The sequence below is a fragment of the Tachyglossus aculeatus genome, chromosome 10 (genome assembly GCF_015852505.1).
Source record: "Tachyglossus aculeatus isolate mTacAcu1 chromosome 10, mTacAcu1.pri, whole genome shotgun sequence".
Classification (NCBI taxonomy): domain Eukaryota; kingdom Metazoa; phylum Chordata; class Mammalia; order Monotremata; family Tachyglossidae; genus Tachyglossus; species Tachyglossus aculeatus.
In genome coordinates this window covers 52440982-52464228 of record NC_052075.1, presented here as the reverse complement: position 1 = coordinate 52464228, position 23247 = coordinate 52440982, and the positions used below count along the sequence as shown (strand labels likewise).

General features: G+C 49.6%; 1 protein-coding gene across 1 annotated transcript; it reads left to right on the top strand.

Moving 5' to 3' along the window:
- The first annotated feature begins 1528 nt into the window (after window positions 1-1528).
- LOC119933317 lies at window positions 1529-23247 on the top strand. Its single transcript, XM_038752770.1, has 12 exons — window positions 1529-1610; window positions 5047-5202; window positions 5921-6085; window positions 6193-6354; window positions 7548-7706; window positions 9362-9520; window positions 10186-10347; window positions 12862-13020; window positions 15847-16005; window positions 19876-20034; window positions 21576-21737; window positions 22979-23247. Exons 1-12 carry the CDS (start codon window positions 1553-1555, stop codon window positions 23152-23154), a joined length of 1836 nt encoding a protein of 611 aa, XP_038608698.1. The 5' UTR covers window positions 1529-1552; the 3' UTR covers window positions 23155-23247.

Below are 23247 nucleotides of genomic sequence, written 5' to 3'. Positions count from 1 at the left end.
TCGATGCCTCAGTTCCCTCATCTGTACAATGGGGATTAAGAGTGTGAGCCCCATGTGGGACAAGGACTGTGTCCAACCTGATTATTTCGTATCTACCCTAGTGCTTAGAACAGGGCCTGGCACGTAGGAAGTGCTTAGTACAGTGCTCTGCACACAGTAAGCGCTCAATAAATACGATTGAATGAATGAATGAACAAATACAACTGTTACTGATATGGTTGTTATTATTACTGCATTTGTCTTCTCCCAAGCATTTGGTGCAGCGCTCTGCACACAGATAGTGCTCAATAAATAGCCTTGATAGATTGGTCATCAGAGACAGAAAATCTCAGCCGGTCCCAGAATGTATCGGGGGATACATTCCTAGATGAGACACCCGACCCCAGTTATAGGGAACATTTAGGCGTGCTAAGAGTCGGTCAGTCAATCGTATTTACTGAGTGCTTACTGTGTGCAGAGCACTGTACTAAGCGCTTGGGAGAGTATAGAGTTCATCCCTAACCCTGCGGTCGGATGTTGGACGGGGCCCCTTCAGCTCACACAGGGGCCCCAGGTCAATGGTCTCCCTGGACCTCACGGACCAGACTGTGGTCAAGGAGAACATCCCGGCTCCACCAATTGTCAGCTGTGTGACTTTGGACAAGTCACTTCACTTCTCTGGGCCTCCGCTACCGCATCTGTAAAATGGGGATGAAGACTGTGAGCCCCGCCATGGGACAACCTGATTCATTCATTCATTCGAAAGAGCCCAGGCTTTGGAGTCAGAGGTCATGGGTTCAAATCCCGGCTCCGCCAATTGTCAGCTGTGTGACTTTGGGCAAGTCACTTCACTTCTCTGTGCCTCAGTTCCCTCATCTGCAAAATAGGGATTAAGATTGTGAGCCCCACGTGGGACAACCTTATCACCTTGTATCCCCCCAAGCGCTTAGAACAGTGCTTTGCACATAGTAAGCGCTTAACAAATACCATCATTATTATTATTATTCAATCGTATTTATTGAGTGCTTACTGTGTGCAGAGCACTGTACTAAGCGCTTGGGAAGTACAAGTTGGCAACATACAGAGATGGTCCCTACCCAACAGTGGGCTCGCAGTCTAGAAGGGGGAAACAGAGAACAAAACAAAACCTATTAACAAAATAAAATAAATATGATGATCATCATCATCAATCGTATTTATTGAGCGCTTACTGTGTGCAGAGCACTGTACTAAGCACTTGGGAAGTACAACTTGGCAACATATAGAGACAGTCCCTACCCAACAGTGGGCTCACAGTCTAAAAGATCTCTCCAATGGGACAGAGTCGAGCAGAGGCACATCCGTCCCAATCCTAGCTTCAGTGGTGGTGACAAGAGTAGAAGGCGAGATGGTATAAGTCAACCTCCCCAGCGCTTAGTACAGTGCTTTGCACATAGTAAGCGCTTAATAAATGCCATCATTATTATTATCCAGTAAGTTCGCCCTCCCTCCAGCAGTGACTTCTTTGCTTAGGGCGAGGGCAGAGCGGCGAGGAGCCCCAGGGACTCAATCACCAAGGGCCAGGTGAGCCAGGATGGCGTCCACGTGTCTGACGGTGCTGCTGATGGCCACCCTGCCGCTCATGCCCATGGGTAAGGGGCGTCCGGCCTCCCTAATGCCAGCCCTCCCCTTCCCCTCCGATGTCCGGTGCCCAGATCCCCCTCTCCCCGCTCCCCCAATCCCCCATGCCCCTAACCCTTCCCTCCCCAACCAGTGCCCGGGGCCCAGATGCCCCCAACCAACTCTGCCAATCGTTCTCTGTCTCCCCCTTTTTGACTGTGAGCCCACTGTTGGGTAGGGACTGTCTCTATATGTTGCCAATTTGTACTTCCCAAGCGCTTAGTCCAGTGCTCTGCCCATAGTAAGCGCTCAATAAATACGATTGATGATGATGATGATGATGCAGAGCACCGGACTAAGTGCTTGGGAAGTACAAGATGGCAACATAGAGAGGCAGTCCCTACCCAACGGCGGACGCACAGTCTAGAAGGGGGAGACGGAGAACAAAACCAAACATACTAACAAAACAAAATAAATAGAATAGATATGTACAAGTAAAATAAATAAATAAATAAATAGAGTAATAAATATGTACAGACATATATACATATATATTTACCAAGCGCCGCGTGCCTGCGTGGCCTTCCCCTCAGGCCATTCATTCACTCATTCATTCGTACAAGTATGTTTGGTTTTGTTCTCTGTCTCCCCCTTTTAGACTGTGAGCCCACTGTTGGGTAGGGACCGTCTCTATATGTTGCCAATTTGTACTTCCCAAGCGCTTAGTCCAGTGCTCTGCACACAGTAAGCGCTCAATAAATACGATTGATGATGATGAATCGTGCCTAGCACGTGGCTCAGTGGAAAGAGCCTGGGCTTTGGAGTCAGAGGCCATGGATTCAAATCCTGTCTCCCCCTTTTAGACTGTGAGCCCACTGTTGGGTAGGGACTGTCTCTATATGTTGCCAACTTGGACTTCCCAAGCGCTTAGTCCAGTGCTCTGCACACAGTAAGCTCTCAATAAATACGATTGATGATGATGATGGCTCCGCCAATTGTCAGCTGTGTGACTTTGGGCAAGTTGCTTCAATCAATCAATCAATCAATTGTATTTATTGAGCGCTTACTGTGTGCAGAGCACTGGACTAAGCGCTCGGGAAGTACAAGTTGGCAACATCTAGAGACGGTCCCTACCCAACAGTGGGCTCACAGTTTAAAAGGGGGAGACAGAGAACAAAACCAAACATACTAACAAAATAAAATAAATACAATAGATATGTACAAGTAAAATAAATAAATAAATAGAGTAATAAATATGTACAAACATCTATACATATATACAGGTGCTGTGGGGAAGGGAAGGAAGTAAGATGGGGGGGATGGAGAGGAGGATGAGGGGGAGAGGAAGGAAGGGGCTCAGTCTGGGAAGGCCTCCTGGAGGAGGCCTTAACTTAACTTCTCTGGCCCTCAGTGACCTCATCTGTAAAATGGGGATAAAGACTGTGAGCCCCCTATGGGACAACCTGATCACCTGGTAACCTCCCCAGAGCTTTAGGACAGTGTTTTGCACATAGTAAGCGCTTAATGAATGCCATCATTATTATTATTATTATTATTATCCAAGAATTAGTAGAGTCTCCCAGGGGGCTGGAAGCCATTCAGAGACCCTCAGGTAAAGAGCTCCTCAACCCTAGCCCTCCCATCCCGTTCTGATGACTTGACACCTGTCTCCACGTTTTGTTTTGTTTTGTTTTGTTGTTGGTTTCCCCCTTCTAGACTATATATATATACATATATGTATATATGTTTGTACGCATTTATTACTCTATTTTATTTGTACATATTTATTCTATTATTTTGTTAATATGTTTTGTTTTGTTCTCTGTCTCCCCCTTCCAGCCTGTGAGCCAGCTGTTGGGTAGGGACCGTCTCTATATGTTGCCAACTTGGACTTCCCAAGCACTTAGTCCAGTGCTCTGCACACAGTAAGCGCTCAATAAATACGATTGATTGATTGACCGCCTCTATATGTTGCCAGCTTGTACTTCCCAAGCGCTTAGTCCAGTGCTCTGCACACAGTAAGTGCTCAATAAATATGACTGAATGGATGAATGAATGAATGAATGATATCTGGGGCCCTTAGCCACTAGATTGTAAGCTCATTGTGGGCAGGGAATGTGTATCATTGTCCTCCCCCGAGTGTTTAGTTCAGTGCTCTGCACACTGTAAGTGCTCAATAAACACGATTGACTGGCTACAGGATGCTTGGCCCTGGGAGCTACCTGCATACCTCCCAACTGCTCAATACAGCTCTCTGCACAGAGTTAGCACTCAATAAATACCAATGATTGATTGGAGTCTCCCCTTAATCTGCTCCATCATCATCATCATCAATCGTATTTATTGAGCGCTTACTGTGTGCAGAGCACTGTACTTAGCTCTTGGGAAGTACAAATTGGCAACATAGAGAGACAGTCCCTACCCAACAGTGGGCTCACAGTCTAAAAGGGGGAGACAAAACCAAACATACTACAAAATAAAATGGAATAGATATGTAGTAAAATAGAATAGATATGTAATAAAATAGAATAGATATGTAGTAAGTTGGCAACATATAGAGACAGTCCCTACCCAACAGTGGGCTCACAGGATCCTCCCCCTCATTTGGCTCAGAGCCCTTAGTTGGCATGACCTACTGAATACCCCCTCCCCATCCCCCCGCCTTACCTCCTTCCCCTCCCCACAGCACCTGTATATATGTATATATGTTTATATGTATCTATTACTCTATTTATTTATTTTATTTGTACATATTTATTCTATTTTGTTAATATGTTTTGTTTTGTTCTCTGTCTCCCCCTTCTAGACTGTGAGCCCACTGTTGGGTAGGGACCGTCTCCATATGTTGCCAACTTGGACTTCCCAAGCGCGTAGTCCAGTGCTCTGCACACAGTAAGCGCTCAATAAATACGATCGAATTGAACTGAATTGAAAATAGAGCATGGGACGAAAAGTCAGAAGGACCCCCGGCGGCCCCACCTGTCTTCTGGGTGACCTTGGGCAAGTCACTTCGCTTCTCTGTGCCTCGGTTACCGTATCTGTAAAATGGGGATGAAGACCGAGAGCCCCCACGTGGGACAGGGACCGTGTCCGACCCGATTACCTTGTAATCTACTACGGGGCTTGGCAGAGAATAACCAATCAATCAGTCGTATTTATTGAGCGCTTACTGTGTGCAGAGCACTGGACTAAGCGCTTGGGAAGTCCAAGTTGGCAACATATAGAGACAGTCCCTACCCAACGGTGGGCTCACGGTCTAAAAGGGGGAGACAGAGAACAAAACCAAACATACTAACAAAATAAAATAAATAGTATAGATGCGTACAAGTAAAATAAATAAATAGAGTAATAAATAAGCGCTTGACAAACACCAGTCTTATTATTTATCATTCCGGTCGTGGTCACGGGCCTAACTCGAAGCTTCCCCATCCCTGCGTCCTCCCACCCTGTCTGGCTTCTTCTCTCCAGGGGCCAGCGCCAACCCCAGACCCTGCTCATTCCCTTTCACTTACAAGGACAAGGTCCACATGTCCTGCACCTCAGAAGACACACCGGGCCAATCCTGGTGTGCCACCACTCCCAAGTTCCACGGTGATCAGACGTGGAAATACTGCACCAAGAAAGGTGAGACTCCTCTCGCGACCCGGGTGGGTCGGGGAAGAGATGCCATGGCAGGGCTCGGGGGGCAAGGAAGGGATGTAGTGGTGGCGTGCTTTGATCCAGTCCATTGGCCTTGCTCTCCTGAAGCCAAGCAATGGGACTTGGTCCGGGAGAGGAACAGCAGTCCATCATCAATCGCATTTATTGAGCGCTTACTGTGTGCAGAGCACTGTACTAAGCGCTTAAAATTCGGTTTTTTTTGGTCTTGAGACTGCAAATGGCAGCTGGGCTTTCAATTAACAAGTGGGCCCAGGCTTCCTATGGCCCCTTTACCGTATTGCTTGGATTTGAGGCCTGAAGAGTTCCAGTAACATGGTTGCATATGACTGTGTCACAGCGTCAGTCCAGGGAGAAGGTGGTGAAAGGTGGCAGCGCCTCTTCACCAGTTTTGCCACTTGTCTGCTGTGTGACCTTGGGCTAGTCACTTCACTTCTCTGGGCCTCTGTTACCTAATGTGGCTCCATGTGGCAGTCAGCGGTGTGGCCAGGGTCCAGGCCCGTTACGGGGTAGAATGGGGAGAAAAAGCCACGTCTCCCTCCATGCTCCACCCCAACAGCCAGCAATCACCTGGCTCCAGTAGAGCCCATCGTTGCCTTTGAGAAGAAAAGCCGGACGGTGGCCAAAAGCCCCCAACTCCTGACATAGGCTCAAAGTCGGCTTCCTCCTTTCACCCTCCCCCCAGAGTATGGTGGGAACTCCGAGGGCCGTCCCTGTGTCTTCCCCTTCATGTACCTGGAGCGGATGTGGCACAGTTGTGTGAGGGAAGACAACAAACCCCGAGAGGCCTGGTGCGCCACAACCATGAACTACGACCGGGATGAGCAGTGGAGCTTCTGTCCCGACACCAGTAATGGGGAGGCCGGGGAGGGCCGGCCGGGTGGGGTGGTGAGGGACGGTCGGGAGCGGGCCGCCCGGGGTCCCTGACTTTGTCCCCCGTTTCCCTCTGGCTGGCAGTGTTGGGTGGGAACTCCGAGAAAGCCTGCGTGTTCCCCTTCAAGTACAAGCTGAGGTTGTACACGGCGTGTACCACGGATCAGGAGGCCAGCGGGCGGGCCTGGTGTGCCACCACCGCCAACTTCGACCAGGACAAGCTGTGGCGCTACTGCGGGACGCCCGGTGCGGAGAGGCTCCAATTGAGTGGGGGGGGGGGGGGGGGGCAGGAAGAGAGGAAGGAGGGAGGATGGACAGAGCGGGAGGAGGAGAGAAAATGGAGGGAGTGGGAGGAGGGAAGGAGAGGAGAGGGAAGAGGGAGGAAGAGAGGGAGAGAGAGGAGGCGGAGAAGGGAAGGAAAGGGAGGAGAGAAGGAGAGTGAGGGGGGGAAGAGAGAGAGGGAGAGAGAGAGTAGAAGGATTGAGAGGAGGGAAGGAGGGAGAGGGAGAAGGAGAGGGGCTAGGAAGGAAGAGGGAGGGAGGAGGGAGGAAGGGTGGGAGAGAAGGGAGGAAGTAGGAGGAGAAAAGGAAGAGAGAGGAAGAGAGGGAGAGAAAGGAGGGAGAAGGAGGAGAAAGGGAGAGGGAGAGGGAGAGAGGGAGAGAAAGGAGGGAGAAGGGGGAGATAGGAGAGGGAGAGGAAGAGGGAGAGAAAGGAGGAAGAAGGAGGAGAAAAGGAGAGGGAGAGGAAGAGGGAGAGGGAGAGAAAGGACAGAAAAGGAGGAGAAAAGGAGAGGGAGAGGGAGAGAGGGAGAAAGGAGGGAGAAGGACGAGAAAAAGAGAGGGAGAGGGAGGAAGGGGGAGGAAGGGAGGGAGAGAAGGGAGGGAGAAGGAGGAGAAAAGGAGAGGGAGAGGGAGAAAGGGAGAGAAAGGAGGGAGAAGGAGGAGAAAAGGAGAGGGAGAGAAAGGGGGAGGAGGAGAAAAGGAGAGGGAGAGGGAGAGAAAGGAGGGAGAAGGAGGAGAAAGGGGAGGGAGGAGGGACAAGGAGGAGAAAAGGGAGAAGAGAGAAGGAGGAGGGAGAAGCTAGAAGGGGAGGGCGTGGGGGTGAACAGGGCAGAAAAGGAGAGGGAGAGGGAGAGAAAGGAGGGAGAAGGAGGGGAAAGGGGAGAGAGGGAGGGACAAGGAGGAGAAAAGAGAGAAGAGAGAGGGAGGAGGGAGAAGCAAGAAGGGGAGGGCGTGGGGTGAACAGGGCAGAAAAGGAGAGGGAGAGGGAGAGAAAGGAGGGAGAAGGAGGAGAAAGGGGAGAGAGGGAGGGACAAGCAGGAGAAAAGGGAAAAGAGAGAGGGAGGAGGGAGAAGCAAGAAGGGGAGGGCGTGGGGGTGAACAGGGCAGACTGGGTAGGTGGTCTGTGATTATGAATGGCCCCCGCCCCCCGCCCTGCAGGGGAGGAGGCTAGGAATGCCCCGTGCATCTTCCCCTTCACCTACCGGAGCCAGGAGCACACCGACTGCACGGGGGCGGGAACCGAAGGAGGGAAGCTGTGGTGTGCCACCTCCCACAACTATGACCTGGATAAGAGGTGGCACTACTGCTCTACTACAGGTGAGAAACACCCCCCACCCCCACCCCCACACCATCCCGCCCCAACTTCTCCTCTTATCGTTTGGGGTTTTTTAAAAAATGCTATTTCTTAAGCATTACTAGGTGCCAGGCCCTGTACTAAACGCTGGGGTAGAAAGAAGCTGGCCCATGTTTATGTCCCACATGGGGCTCACGGTATCGATCCCCATTTTACAGATGAGGGAACTGAGGCCCAGAGAAGTTCAGTGGCTTCGTCAAGGTCACACAGCAGACAAGCGGTAGAGCTGGGATTAGAACCCGGGTCCTTCGGACTCCCAGGCCTGTGCTGTAGCCACTAGGGAAGCAGTGTGGCTCAGTGGAAAGAGCCTGGGCTTTGGAGTCAGAGGTCACGGGTTCAAATCCCGTCTCCGCCACTTTCCAGCTGGGTGACTTTGGTCAAGTCACTTCACTTCTCTGGGCCTCAGTGACCTCATCTGGAAAATGGGGATGAAGACTGGGAGCGCCCCGTGGGACAACCTGATCACCTTGTTACCTCCCCAGCGCTTAGAACAGTGCTTGGCACATAGTAAGCGCTTAATAAATGCTATTATTATTATTATTATCATTATTATTATTATTATTATTATTATCCCAGAACAGGGAGGGATGGAGACAGGGATGAGGAGCCCAGAGGGGGCCGGAAACAAGCCAGGAACAATCCCACCTACCCTAAACCACAGAAGCAGTGTGGCTTAGTGGAAAGAGCCCGGGCTTAGAAGTCAGAGGTCGCGGGCCCTAATTCCGGCTCCACCACTTATCAGCTGTGTGACTTTGGGCAAGTCGCTTCACTTCTCTGTACCTCAGTTACCTCATCTGGAAAATGGGGATTAAGACCGTGAGCTCCACGTGGGACGACCTGATTATTTTGTATCTCCCCCAGCGCTTAGAACGGTGCTTGGCACATAGTAAGCGCTTAGCAAGTACCATTATTATTATTATTATTATTATTATTATTACACAGAAGCATGGAGAGACCTGTGAAGCAGTGTGCCCTAATGGATAGAGCTCGGGCCTGGGAATCAGAAGGACCTGCGTTCTAATCCCAACCCTGACACTTGTCAGCTGTGTGACCTTGGACAAGTCACTTCACTTCTCCGGGCCTCTGTTCCCTCATTTGTACAACAGGGATTAAGTCTGCGAGCCCCCTCCCTGTCCAACCTGATGACCTTGCACCTACCCCAGCGCTTAGAATAGTGCCTGGCACATAATAAGCGCTTAGCAGATATTTTTTTAAAAAACAACCCTCATCAGGGGGCCCCCCATCCCAAGACCTCTTTCCACTGAGAAGCAGCGTGGCTCAGTGGAAAGAGCAGGGGCTTTGGAGTCAGAGGTCATGGGTTCAAATTCCGTTTCCGCCACCTGTCAGCTGTGTGACTTTGGGCAAGTCACTTTGCTTCTCTGGGCCTCAGTTACCTCATCTGTCAAATGGGGATTAAGACTGTGAGCCCCCCGTGGGACAACCTGATCACCTTGTAACCTCCCCAGCGCTTAGAACAGTGCTTTGCCCATCGTAAGCGCTTAACAAATACCATCGTTATTATTATGATTATTAAGACCTCGGCCCTTCGGCACTAAAGGGGAGTCCTGATGGCGGGAAGGAGTCCTGACCGTGTCTCTCCCCCGTTCCTTCTCCCCAGCCTTCGGGGGCAGCTCCCAAGGGCAGCCCTGCATCTTCCCCTTCCGCTACAAGGGCCGCGCGTACCTCACTTGCCCCCGGGACGACGAGGGAACCTACTGGTGCGCCACGACCAGCGACTACGACCGGGACCAGCTCTGGAGCTACTGTCCGGACACCAGTATGTCCCTCGCATCCCCGTTTCCTTCCCCCGCCACTCCACAGCCCCCGCCCCCGGCCCCACTGGGCCGGAGAATGGACGGAGGCTGTGTCTGACCTAATTCGCCCGTACCTACCGCGGTGTTGGACGCGTAGTAAGCGCTTAACAAATACCGCAAACGAAAAGAATCAAATCAAATCAAACCGCCGGCATCCGTTGCCGGCCGGGGACCGTCCAGGGGCAGATGTCTGACAACTGGACTGTCCGGCATAGAGCTGGCTTTACGTAGCTCATTCCCTTCGGAGGCCTGGCCCACGGTGGCTCGCCCCGAAAGACATTCCCAGTGTCCGTCTTAATATCCGTAATAGGGGGACACTTGGGGGCTTGAAGGAGGTCCGGATAAGTGGGGTTGGAGAGCAGGCCTGGCTTCGGGTGGTGAAGCGAGAACCTTGGGGTGCCCCTTTGGGGAGGGGGTGATGGTGAGAGTGAATAAGGTGTGAACGGGGCCCTAGGAGGGGGATGTGACATTTAGAGGGGCGGAGAAGTTAAGAGATACAAATGGGCTTCTGTCCGAAAGTCACGCTCCGTCCGTCTTCCGGAACAGGGCCCGGGCCCAACCCTGGGAAAGAGAGGAATGGAGGGAGGGGATCTCCCGGGAGACAACCGTGTGTCCCTCTGGCTGGCAGTGTTGGGTGGGAACTCCGAGAAAGCCTGCGTGTTCCCCTTCACGTACAAGCTGAGGTTGTACACGACGTGTACCACGGATCACGAGGCCAGCGGGCGGGCCTGGTGTGCCACCACCGCCAACTTCGACGAGGACAAGCTGTGGCGCTTCTGTGGGATGCCCGGTACGGAGCGGCAGGGGCGGAGAAGGAGCGAGGGAGGGAGGCAGGGAGGGAGAGACGGCGTGGTCTGATGGAGAGAGCCTGACGGTCAGAGGACCTGGGTTCTAATCCCGGCTCCACCACTTGTCTGCTGTGTGACCCGGGGCAAGTCGCTTTACTTCTCTGGGCCTCAGTCACCACAGCTGTAAAATGGGCATTGAGATTGTGAGTCCCACGTCGGGCAGGGACTGTGTCCAACCTGATTAGCTTGTATCTACTCCAGCGCTTCCGGGCAGTGCCCGGCACGTTCGTGCTCAACGAATACCACAAAAAAAGACACAGAGGAGAGGAAGGGGGTGAGAGGCTTGGGAAGGAAGAGAGGGATGGGATAATCCATCAATCGATCAATCAATGATATTTATTGAGCACTGAACTAAGCACCCGGGAGCAACCAATGGAGTTGGTAGACACATTCCCTGCCCACGAGGAGCTGACAGTCTAGAGGGGGAGGCAGACATTAATATAAATTGCCGAATATAAATCCCCCTGTCCATCCCCCGCATCTTACCTCCTTCCCTTCCCCACAGCACCTGTATATATGTATATATGTTTGTACATATTTATTACTCTGTTTATTTATTTTACTTGTACATATCTATTCTATTTATTTTATTTTGTTAGTATGTTTGGCTTTGTTCTCTGTCTCCCCTTTTAGACTGTGAGCCCACTGTTGGGTAGGGACCGTCTCTATATGTTGCCAACTTGGACTTCCCAAGCGCTTAGTACAGTGCTCTGCACACAGTAAGTGCTCAATAAGTACGATTGATTGATTGATTGATTGATTGATTGAATGGTACTTTCCAAGCGCTTAGTCCAGTGCTCTGCACACTGTAAGCTCTCAATAAATACAGTCGAATGAATGAAGAAATTAAATAAATTACGGATTTGTGCGTAAGAGCTGTGGGGCTGAGGGTGGGGTGGATATTAAGTGCAGGAATGAATGAGTCGATCATTCATTCGTTCAATCGTATTTATTGAGCACTTACTGTGTGCACGGCACTGTACTAAGCACTTGGGAGAGTACCATATAGCAATAAACAGACACATCCCCTGTCCCCAAGGAGCTCACAGTCTAGAGGGGGAGACAGACATTAGTCTAAATAAATAAATTACAGATATGTACATTCATTCAGTCGCATTCATTGAGCGCTTACTGTGTGCTGAGCACTGCACTAAGCACTTGGGAGAGTGTGACAGAACAATAAGCAGACACATCCCCTGCCCACAGCGAGCTTACAGTCTAGTAGGGGAGACGGACATTAATCTAAATAAATAAATTACAGATATGTACATTCATTCAGTCGCATTCATTGAGCGCTTACTGTGTGCAGAGCACTGTACTAAGCACTTGGGAGAGTGCGACAGAACAATAAACAGACACATCCCCTGCCTACAACGAGCTTACAGTCTAGAAGGGGAGACGGACATTAATCTAAATAAATAACAGATATGTACATTCATTCAATCGCATTCATTGAGCGCTTACTGTGTGCAGAGCACTGTACTAAGCACTTGGGAGAGTGTGACAGAACAATAAACAGACACATCCCCTTCCCACAGCGAGCTTACAGTCTAGAAGGGGAGACGGACATTAATCTAAATAAATAACAGATATGTACATTCATTCAATCGCATTCATTGAGCGCTTACCGTGTGCAGAGCACTGTACTAAGCACTTGGGAGAGTGCGACAGAACAATAAACAGACACATCCCCTGCCTACAACGAGCTTACAGTCTAGAAGGGGAGACGGACATTAATCTAAATAAATAACAGATATGTACATTCATTCAATCGCATTCATTGAGCGCTTACCGTGTGCAGAGCACTGTACTAAGCACTTGGGAGAGTGCGACAGGACAATAAACAGACACATCCCCTGCCCACAATGAGCTTACAGTGTAATCACATTCATTGTGCGCTTACTGTGTGCAGAGCACTGTACTAAGCACTTGGGAGAGTGCGACAGAACAATAAACAGTCACATCCCCTGCCCACAGTGAGCTTACAGTCTAGTAGGGGAGACGGACATTAATCTAAATAAATAAATTACAGATATGTACATTCATTCAATCGCATTCATTGAGTGCTTACTGTGTGCTGAGCACTGTACTAAGCACTTGGGAGAGTGCGACAGAACAATAAACAGACACATCCCCTGCCTACAACGAGCTTACAGTCTAGAAGGGGAGACGGACATTAATCTAAATAAATAACAGATAAGTACATTCATTCAATTACATTCACTGAGCACTTACCGTGTGCAAAGCACTGTACTAAGCACTTGGGAGAGTGCGACAGGACAATAAACAGACACATCCCCTGCCCACAGCGAGCTTACAGTCTAGAGGGGGAGACAGACATTAATCCAGATAACAGATATGTTCCCCGATTACGAATGACCCTCACCCCAACACTGAGGGGACTCAGTCCAAGCCCACCTTTCTCCATCCTCGCCCTTCCTCTCTCCGATCCCCAGGGAAGGACCCCGGGAATGCCCCGTGTGTCTTCCCCTTCACGTACCGGAGCAAGGATTACAATGAGTGCACGGGAGCCGGGGAGGAGAAGGGGAAGCTGTGGTGTGCCACCTCCCGCAACTACGACAGAGACAAGAAGAAGCGCTACTGCTTCAGTTCAGGTGAGACCCCCGTGGGCCCCCCAAAAAGGGCGGCTCTGCAAATCCCACCTTAAGATTTATCATCCAAGGAACCTGGAGGAGAGAGATCGGTGTGGCCTAGTGGATGGAGCACGGGCCTCGGAGTCGGAAGGACCTGGGTTCTAATCCCACTCCACCACACAATAATAATAATAATAATAATGGCATTTATTAAGCGCTTACTATGTGCAAAGCACTGTTCTAAGCGCTGGGGAGGTTACAAGGCGATCAGGTTGTCCCACGTGGGGCTCACAGTCTTCATCCCCATTTTCCAGATGAGGGAACTGAGGCCCAGAGCAGTGAAGTGACTTGCCCAAGGTCACACAGCTGACAATTGGTGGAGCCGGGATTCGAACCCATGACCTCTGACTCCAAAGCCCGGGCTCTTTCCACTGAGCCACGCTGCTTCTCTGCCAATAATAGTGGTATCTGTTACCCCTCAGCTCTTTATCTTCTTTCTATTCCTTTTCCCCTCCTCTCCTTTTTTCTCCTCTTTCCCTTATTACTGGATTTAATTCCTATTGGATCCACACCCCTGGATCCAGCCCCACCCCTGTTTTTAATGTTACCAAATTATGCCCGAAGTGGGGCAGTGTATTTGATTGCACTCAGTGTAATCCTCGCTCCGGTACGCGAAGGGGAAGACACACGGGGTGTTCCCAGGAGGGAGAAAGGGCGAGGATGGAGAAAGGGCGAGGATGGAGAAAGGTGGGCTTGGACTGAAGCCGGTCGGTGTGGGGGTGAGGGTCATTTACTATGTGCTAAACGCTGGGGTGGCTACAAGGTCCGGTTGGACACAGTCCCTGTCCCACATGGGGCTCACCGCCTTGGTCCCCATTTTCCAGGTGAGGTAACGGAGGCACAGAGAAGTGAAGTGACTTGCCCGAGGTCACACAGCAGGCGTGTGGCGGAACCGGGATTAGAACCCACATCCTCTGACCCCCAAGCCCGGGCTCTTTCCACCAGGCCACGCTGCTTCCCACGCTGTGTGACCTTGGGCAAGACACTTCACTTCCCTGGGCCTCAGTTCCCTCATCTGTACAATGGGGATTAAGAGCGTAAGCCTCACGTGGGAGAGGGACGGAGCTTGTATCTTTTAGACTGTGAGCCCACTGTTGGGTAGGGACCGTCTCTATATGCTGCCAACTTGGACTTCCCAAGCGCTTAGTACAGTGCTCTGCACACAGTAAGCGCTCAATAAATACGATTGATTGATTGATTGATTGATTTTATCCACCCGAACAGTGCTCGGCACATAGTAAGCACTTAACAAGCACCGTAATTACTAGAATTATTATTGGGGCCCTGCAGCCTCAGCTGCCCAAGATGGGGGCCGGAGAGCGGAGTGGGGACGATGGTGCCAGAGCTGGGGAGGGGGGTCTGAGCTGAGGCGAGCTGTCCGCAGAATCCCAGGGAGAACTTACCATTCATTCAGTCATTCATTCAATCAATCAATTAATCAATCAATCAATCAATCAATCGTATTTATTGAGCACTTACTGTGTGCAGAGCACGGTACTAAGCACTTGGGAAGTACAAGTTGGCAACATATAGAGATGGTCCTTACCCAACAGTAGGCTCACAGTCTAGAAGGGGGACATAGAGAACAAAACCAAACATATTAACAAAATAAAATAAATAGAATAGATATGTACAAGTAAAATAAATAGAGTAATAAATACGTACAATCATATATACATATATACAGGTGCTGTGGGCAAGGGAAGGAGGCAAGAGGGGGGAGGGAGGAAGGAAATAAAATAAAATAAAATAAAATAAAATAAAATAAAATAAATAGAATAGATATGTACAAGTCAAATAAATAGAGTAATAAATACGTACAATCATATATACATATATACAGGTGCTGTGGGCAAGGGAAGGAGGCAAGAGGGGGGAGGGAGGAAGGAAATAAAATAAAATAAAATAAAATAAAATAAATAGAATAGATATGTACAAGTAAAATAAATAGAGTAATAAATACGTACAATCATATGTACATATATACAGGTGCTGTGGGGAAGGGAAGGAGGCAAGAGGGGGGAGGGAGGAAGGAAATAAAATATAAAATAAAATAAAATAAATAGGATAGATATGTACAAGTCAAATAAATAGAGTAATAAATACGTACAATCACATATACATATATACAGGTGCTGTGGGGAAGGGAAGGAGGCAAGAGGGGGGAGGGAGGAAGGAAATAAAATAAAATAAACTAAAATAAAATTAATAGAATAGATATGTACAAGTAAAATAGAGTAATAAATACGTACAATCATATATACATATATACAGGTGCTGTGGGGAAGGGAAGGAGGCAAGAGGGGGGAGGGAGGAAGGAAATAAAATAAAATAAAATAAAATAAAATAAAATAAATAGAATAGATATGTACAAGTAAAATAAATAGAGTAATAAATACGTACAATCATATATACATATATACAGGTGCTGTGGGGAAGGGAAGGAGGCAAGAGGGAGAGGAAGGAGGGGGCTCAGTGTGGGAAGGCCTTCTGGAGGAGGTGAGCTCTCAGTAGGGCCTTGAAGGGAGGAAGAGAGCGAGCTTGGCAGATGGGCGGAGGGAGGACATTCCAGGCCAGGGGAAGGACGTAGGCCAGGGGTCGACGGCGGGACAGGCGAGAATGAGGCCTAACGGTGAGGAGATTAGCGGCAGAGGAGCAGGCTCGTATTTATTGAGCGCTTACTGTGTGCGGAGCACTGTACTAAGCGCTTGGGAAGTGCCAATCCTGCTCCTCCAGCTCCATGGGGAAGGGTCCTCACGGTGCCTCTCCGCGGGTCCCTCTCCCCAGCCTACGGGGGCAACTCCAGAGGGCAGCCCTGCATCTTCCCCTTCAGCTTCAAGGGCCGCGTCCACACCGCCTGCCCCCGGGATGACAATAAAATCTACTGGTGCGCCACGACCAGCGATTACGACCGGGACCAGCTCTGGAGCTACTGCCCGGACACCAGTGAGTCACAGGACAGTGCTTGGCACATAGTAAGCGCTTAACAAATACCATCATCATCATCACCAACCCCACAAGGCCGCCCCCCCAAACACCTGCCTCCTTTCCCCGCAAGGGCCCAGCCCGCACAGAGAAGCAGCGGGGCTCGGTGGAAAGGGCACGCGGGCTTTGGAGTCAGAGGTCATGGGTTCAAATCCCGGCTCCGCCGATTGTCAGCTGGGTGACTTTGGGCGAGTCACTTCACTTCTCTGGGCCTCAGTTACCTCATCTGGAAAATGGGGATTATGTATATGTATATGTATTATGTATATATGTATATATATGAATGTGTATGTATATATGTATATGTATATACATGTACGTGTATATGCATATACATATACACATGTGTGTATATGTATATATGTATACATATATACATATATATGCATATATGTATATGTATATATATGTGTGTATATATATGTATATGTATATGTATGTGTGTGTGTATATATATATATATATATATATATATATATACTTCTTAGAGAAGCAGTGTGGCTCAGTGGAAAGGACACAGGCTTTGGAGCCAGAGGTCATGGGTTCAAATCCCGGCTCCGCCACTTGTCAGCTGTGTGACTTTGGGCAAGTCACTTAACTTCTCTGGGCCTCAGTGACCTCATCTGGAAAATGGGGATTAAGACTGTGAGCCCCATGTGGGACAACCTGATTGCCTTGTATCCCCCCAGCACTTAGAACAGTGCTTTGCACATAGTAAGTGCTTAATAAATGCCATTATTATTATTATTATATATGTATATGGATGTATATGGGTATGTATATACATATATGTTTGTACATATTTATTACCCTATTTATTTATGTATTTATTTTACTTGTACATATCTATTCTATTTATTTTATTTTGTTAATATGTTTGGTTTTGTTCTCTGTCTCCCCCTTCTAGACTGTGAGCCCACTGTTGGGTAGGGACCGTCTCTATATGTTGCCAACTTGGACTTCCCAAGTGCTTAGTCCAGTGCTCTGCACACAGTAAGCGCTCAATAAACACGATTGATTGATTGATTGATTGATTGATTGATTGATTAAGACTGTGAGCCCCCTGTGGGACAACCTGATCACCTTGTAATTTCCCCAGCGCTTAGAACAGTGCTTTGTACATAGTAAGCGCTTACTAAATGCCATCATTATTATCATTATTACCCCGCCTCAGCCTCTCTGCGATTCTTTCCCGGACTCTGGTGTCTGGCTGTCTCTGCCCTGCCCGTAGTGGCCCAGGATGGCACGGGGAGGATGGGCAGGGGCGACCAGCTCTTGGGTGGGTGAGTGGAGGGAAGTCTCCTGAAATCAGGTGTTGTCACGGTGGGGGTCTCGGGACCATTTTCTGTGAGACACTAAGGCTGCCTCATCCTCCCTAGGATAAACAGCTTTTCGGTTGGTTCCTTTGACTCGGTGCTGTAAGGCTGCTCGTTTAATAATAATAATAATGGCATTTATTAAGCGCTTACTATGTGCAAAGCACTGTTCTAAGCACTGGGGAGGTTACAAGGTGATCAGGTTGTCCCACAGGGGGCTCACAGTCTTCATCCCCATTTTACAGGCCCAGAGAATTTAAGTGACTTGCCCAAGTCACACAGCTGACAATTGGAGGAGCCGGGATTTGAACCCATGACCTCTGACTCCAAAGCCCGGGCTCTTTCCACTGAGCCACGCTGCTTCTCTAAGTCACTGTTTAAGTCGCTGTTTAAGTCACTTACTTTCTGGTTCCCCGTGAGTGGTGACTTGGATTTACTCTCGCATAATTGCCCCACTTTGGACATGATTTGGTAACATTAAAAACAGGGGTGGGGCTTGTATGTGGAGCCAATAGGAATTAATAACAATAATAATGGCATTTGTTAAGCGCTTACTATGTGCAAAGCACTGTTCTAAGCGCTGGGGAAGTTACAAGGTGATCAGGTTGTCCCACGGGGGGCTCACAGTCTTAATCCCCATTTTGCAGATGAGGTAACTGAGGCCCAGAGAAGTGAAGTGACTTGCCCAAAGTCACACAGCTGACAACTGGAGGAGCTGGGATTTGAACCCATGACCTCTGACTCCAAAGCCCAGGCTCTTTCCACTGAGCCATGCTGCTTCTCTAAGTCACTGTTTAAGTCGCTGTTTAAGTCACTTACTTTCTGGTTCCCCGTGAGTGGTGACTTGGATTTACTCTCGCATAATTGCCCCACTTTGGACATAATTTGGTAACATTAAAAACAGGGGTGGGGCTTATATACGGATCCGATAGGAATTAATAATAATAATAATGGCATTTGTTAAGCGGTTACTATGTGCAAAGCACTGTTCTAAGCGCTGGGGAAGTTACAAGGTGATCAGGTTGTCCCACGGGGGGCTCGCAGTCTTAATCCCCATTTTGCAGATGAGGGAACTGAGGCCCAGAGGAGTGAAATGACTTGCCCAAAGTCACACAGCTGACAATTGGCGGAGCTGGGATTTGAACCCATGACCTCCGACTTCAAAGCCCGGGCTCTTTCCACTGAGCCACGCTGCTTCTCAAATCCAGTAATAAGGGAAAGAGGAGAAAAAAGGAGAGGAGGGGAAAAGGAATAGAAAGAAGATAAAGAGGCCACTCGAGATGACAACTCTTAACTCTGTTGTGTTCTCTCAATCAATTAATCGTATTTATTGAGCGCTTACTATGTGCAGAGCACTGTACTAAGCGCTTAGCACTGTACTAAGCTCTCAAGTGCTACATACAGTAAATTCACTCCCTGCCCCACTGTGTCCTCTTTTTCTCACCCTTCTTCTCCTCCTCCTCCCAGCCTAGGCTATCACAGTTTACAATTCAGTGGCACAAAAAATAATCTTTTATTTCCCTGGTGGGGCAATAATGTGAGTAAATAATAATGATGGCATTTGTTAAGCGCTTACTATGTGCAGAGCACTGTTCTAAGCGCTTGTGGAGGTTACAAGGTGATCAAGTTGTCCTATGGGGGGGTCACAGTCTTAATCCCCATTTTACAGATGAGATAACTGAGGCTCAGAGAAGTGAAGTGAGAAGCAGCACGGTGTAGTGGATAGAACCTGGGAATCAGAAGGTCATGGGTTCTAATCCCGGCTCCACCACTTGTCTGCTGAGTGAACTTGGGCAAGTCACTTCACTCCTCTGGGCCTCAGTTACCTCATCTGGAAAATGGAGGATGAAGACTGTGAGCCCCACGTGGGACAGGGACTGTGTCCAATCTGATGACCTTGTATCTACCCCAGCGCTTAAAACAGTGCTTGGCACCTAGTACGTGCTTAATCAATACCATAATAATTATTCTTATTAACTGTGGTCATTTCTCTGCATCCTAGATGCCCCTTCAAGTGGGTTACTGTTGGCTGGTGGGTGGTTTTCCTTTTCCCTAATCCCCACTGCCTCCCAGGGTTTTCTCACTCCCTGGGCACGCTTGAGGTTGAAATAATTCCTTACCGTAACTCTCGGTGGTGATGGGGGATCGTCACCATCATCAGTCGTATTTATTGAGCGCTTACTGTGTGCAGAGCACTGTACTAAGCGCTTGGGAAGTACAAATTGGCAACATAGAGAGACGGTCCCTACCCAACAGTGGGCTCACAGTCTAAAAGGGGGATGAAGGAACAGGGGTTTGAGGGAGGCCTACTGAATCCCGGGATATTTCCTTGAGGGGTCCCTCCACTTCCACCCCGCTCCCATCCCGATCACCAGCAGTTGACAAGTGGAACCAAAGGAGGAGGGAGGGAGGGAGGGAGGAAGATGGCAGAGACGGCTGGGCGGCCTTCCCTGGGCCGGCCTGAACCGGGAAGCCGGAAGCGGGGACCCTGTCCTCAGTTTCTCCTTCTCCTCAGCCCCCAGAGGCAACAACCCCACTGAACTCTGCGTCTTTCCCTTCCTGTTCGGTGGGAAGAATTACACCAGCTGCATCCGGGATGGGGAGGGTAAACTCTGGTGTGCCACGACGAAGAACTACGACAACGATAAGAAGCGGAAGGACTGCTCCGTGCGAGGTGACTGGGGTGGGGATGGGGACGGGGGGCGGCTCCTGGGAGCTCCTGGGGGAACGCCACCCCCCAACACACACACACACACACACCCACACCCACACACACAATCCCGAAGTTCCCAGCCTGGAAACTAGTGAGAACCTGAACTTAAGGACAAAGACGACTTGTCCAGAGAGCAGGTGGCTCACCATTCAATCATTCATTCATTCATCCATTCATTCAATCGCATGTATTAATAATAATAATAATAATAATGGCATTTATTAAGCGCTTACTATGTGCAAAGCACTGTTCTAAGCGCTGGGGGGATACAAGGTGATCAGGTTGCCCCATGGGGGGCTCACAGTCAATCCCCATTTTACAGATGAGATAACTGTATTGAGCACTTACTGTGTGCACAGCACTGTACTAAGCGCTTGGGAGGTCCAAGTCGGCAACATTCATTCATATATGTACATGTATATATGTATATATGTTTATACATATTTATTACTCTATTTATTTATTTTACTTGTACATATCTATTCTATTTATTTCATTTTGTTAGTATGTTTGGTTTTGTTCTCTGTCTCCCCCTTCTAGACTGTGAGCCCACTGTTGCGTAGGGACTGTCTCTAGATGTTGCCAACTTGTACTTCCCAAGCGCTTAGTCCAGTGCTGTGCACACAGTAAGAGCTCAATAACTGCGATTGATTGATTGATTCATTCATTCATTCATTCAGTCATATTTATTGAGCGCTGACTGTGTGCAGAGCACTGGACTAAGCGCTTGGGAAGTCCAAGTTGGCAACATCTAGAGACGGTCCCTACCCAACAGCGGGCTCACAGTCTAGAAGCAGCGTGGCTCAGCGGAAAGAGCCCGGGCTTTGGAGTCAGAGGTCATGGGTTCAAATCCCGCCTCCGCCACTTGTCAGCTGTGTGACTTTGGGCCAGTCATTTAACGTCTCTGTGCCTCAGTTACTTCATCTGTAAAATGGGGATTAAAACTGTGAGCCCCCCGTGGGACAACCTGATCACCTTGTAACCTCCCCAGCGCTTAGAACAGTGCTTTGCACATGGTAAGCGCTTAACAAATACCATCATCATCATCATTATTATTAGAAGGGGGAGACAGACAACAAGCCGTGGGACAACCTGATCACCTTGTAACCTCCCCAGCGCTTAGAACAGTGCTTTGCACATGGTAAGCGCTTAACAAATACCATCATCATCATTATTATTATTAGAAGGGGGAGACAGACAACAAAACAAAACATGGAGACAGGTGTCGACGTCGTCAGAACAAATAGAATTATTCATTCTCTCTGCCACTCAGTCGTACGTATTGAGCGCTTACTTTGTATAGAGCACTGTACTAAGCGCTTGGGACAGTAGAATATGACAATAATCAGGCAAATTGCCTGACCACAATGAGCTTACAGTCTAGAGGGGGAGACAGGCATTAATATAGTCATCTCTGGTGGAGTCACTGAGCCCCCCTGCTCTCTGACACGAGTCTTCCCTTGCCTCCCACCCCGCCACATCCATCTTTCTCTCTCTCCCAGCCCACGGCGGGAATTCCGGCGGGCAGCCCTGTGCGATCCCTTTCCAATACCGTGGGAATACGTACCACACCTGCATCAATCAGAACAGCCCGGAGGGCTACTGGTGTAGCACCACAGACGACTACGGGCGAGACGGGCTGTGGAGCTACTGCGCCGACACAGGCGAGCCGGAGGAGCCGGAGGATGGGGAGGAGCGGGATGATGGAGAGGAGCGGGAGGACGGGGAGAAGAGGGAGGACGGTGAGGAGCAGGAGGATGGAGAAGAGCAAGAGGACATTCAGTCAGTCAATTGTATTTAGTGAGCCCTTACTGTGTGCAGAGCACTGGAATAATGATGGCATTTGTTGAGCGCTTACTATGTGCCAAGCACTGTTCTAAGCGCTGGGGGGGGATACAAGGTAATCAGGTTGTCCCACGTGGGGCTCACAAACTTCCAGATGAGGGAACTGAGGCCCAGAGAAGTGAAGTGACTTAATCATAATAATGGCATTTGTTAAGCGCTTACTATGTGCAAAGCACTGTTCTAAGCGCTGGGGAGCTTACAAGGTGATCAGGTTGTCCCTCAGGGGGCTCACAGTCTTAATCCCCGTTTTCCAGATGAGGGAACTGAGGCCCAGGGAAGTGAAGTGACTTGCCCAAAGTCGCACAGCTGACAAGTGGTGGAGCTGGGATCCGAACCCATGACCTCTGACTCCCAAGCCCGGGCTCTTTCCACTGAGCCACGCTGCTTCTCCGTACTGTACTACGCCCTTGGGACAGTACAACAATAAGCAGACACATTCCCTGCCCACAATAAGGTCTAGAGGGAGAGAAATGGGATCCTAGAATGGATGAACCATCAGACGATCCCAGGAATGGCGGCCGACGGATGGTCGTTTTCGGCCCCGTCCCCATCTCCTGGACCCTTTTGGCCACCGGTGCTCTTCAGGCCACAGCCTGGAAATCTCTTGGGACAGACCCATAAGACTTGAGTTCTAATCCTGACTCCGCCGCTTGTCGGCTGTGTGACCTTGAGCAGGTCACTTAACTTCTCTGAGCCTCAATTACCTCTCCTTTAAAATGGGGATTAGGACGATGAGCCCCATGTGGGACGCAGACTGTGTTCAATCTGATCAGCTGGCACGTACCTCAGTGCCTAGTAAGCACTTAACAAATTCCATATTAAAAAAAAATACCCCAATCATTCCTATTGTCAGCCAGTCCATCGTATCGATTGAACGCTTACCGCGTGCCCAGCACCGTGCTAAGCAATTGGGAGAGTACAACAATAAACAGGCTCATTCCCTGCCCGTAAGGAGTTTACAGTCTAGAGGGAGACACAAACGTTAATAGAAATCGATGAATGACAGATCCGATCTCGCTCCCTCCCGCGCTCTACTCCCCCGCGCCCCGTGTCTCCGCAGCCCTGGGCGGCACCGACCCCGGAGCCCCCTGCGTCTTCCCGTTCGTCTTCAAGGACCACAGCTACCACAACTGCACCGTGATGGGCGAGGACAGCGGGCGTTCCTGGTGTGCCACCACGGACAACTACCCCCGCGACCTCAAGTGGACCTACTGCTACTTCACGGGGCACCTGTGAAGTACCAGGCTTCCCCGAGGGATGGCCGATTAAACATTTGCGTTAGCCAATTTGTAGCAGAAGTGGCCCATCCCGTCCCCTCCTCGCCCGTTG

Coding starts and splice junctions, on each gene's coding strand:
- LOC119933317 (XM_038752770.1), top strand. CDS start 1,553: ATGGCGTCCACGTGTCTGACGGTGCTGCTGATGGCCACCCTGCCGCTC. Junction 7,707..9,361: donor GCACTACTGCTCTACTACAG/GTGAGAAACACC, acceptor CCTTCTCCCCAG/CCTTCGGGGGCAGCTCCCAA. Junction 21,738..22,978: donor GAGCTACTGCGCCGACACAG/GCGAGCCGGAGG, acceptor GTGTCTCCGCAG/CCCTGGGCGGCACCGACCCC.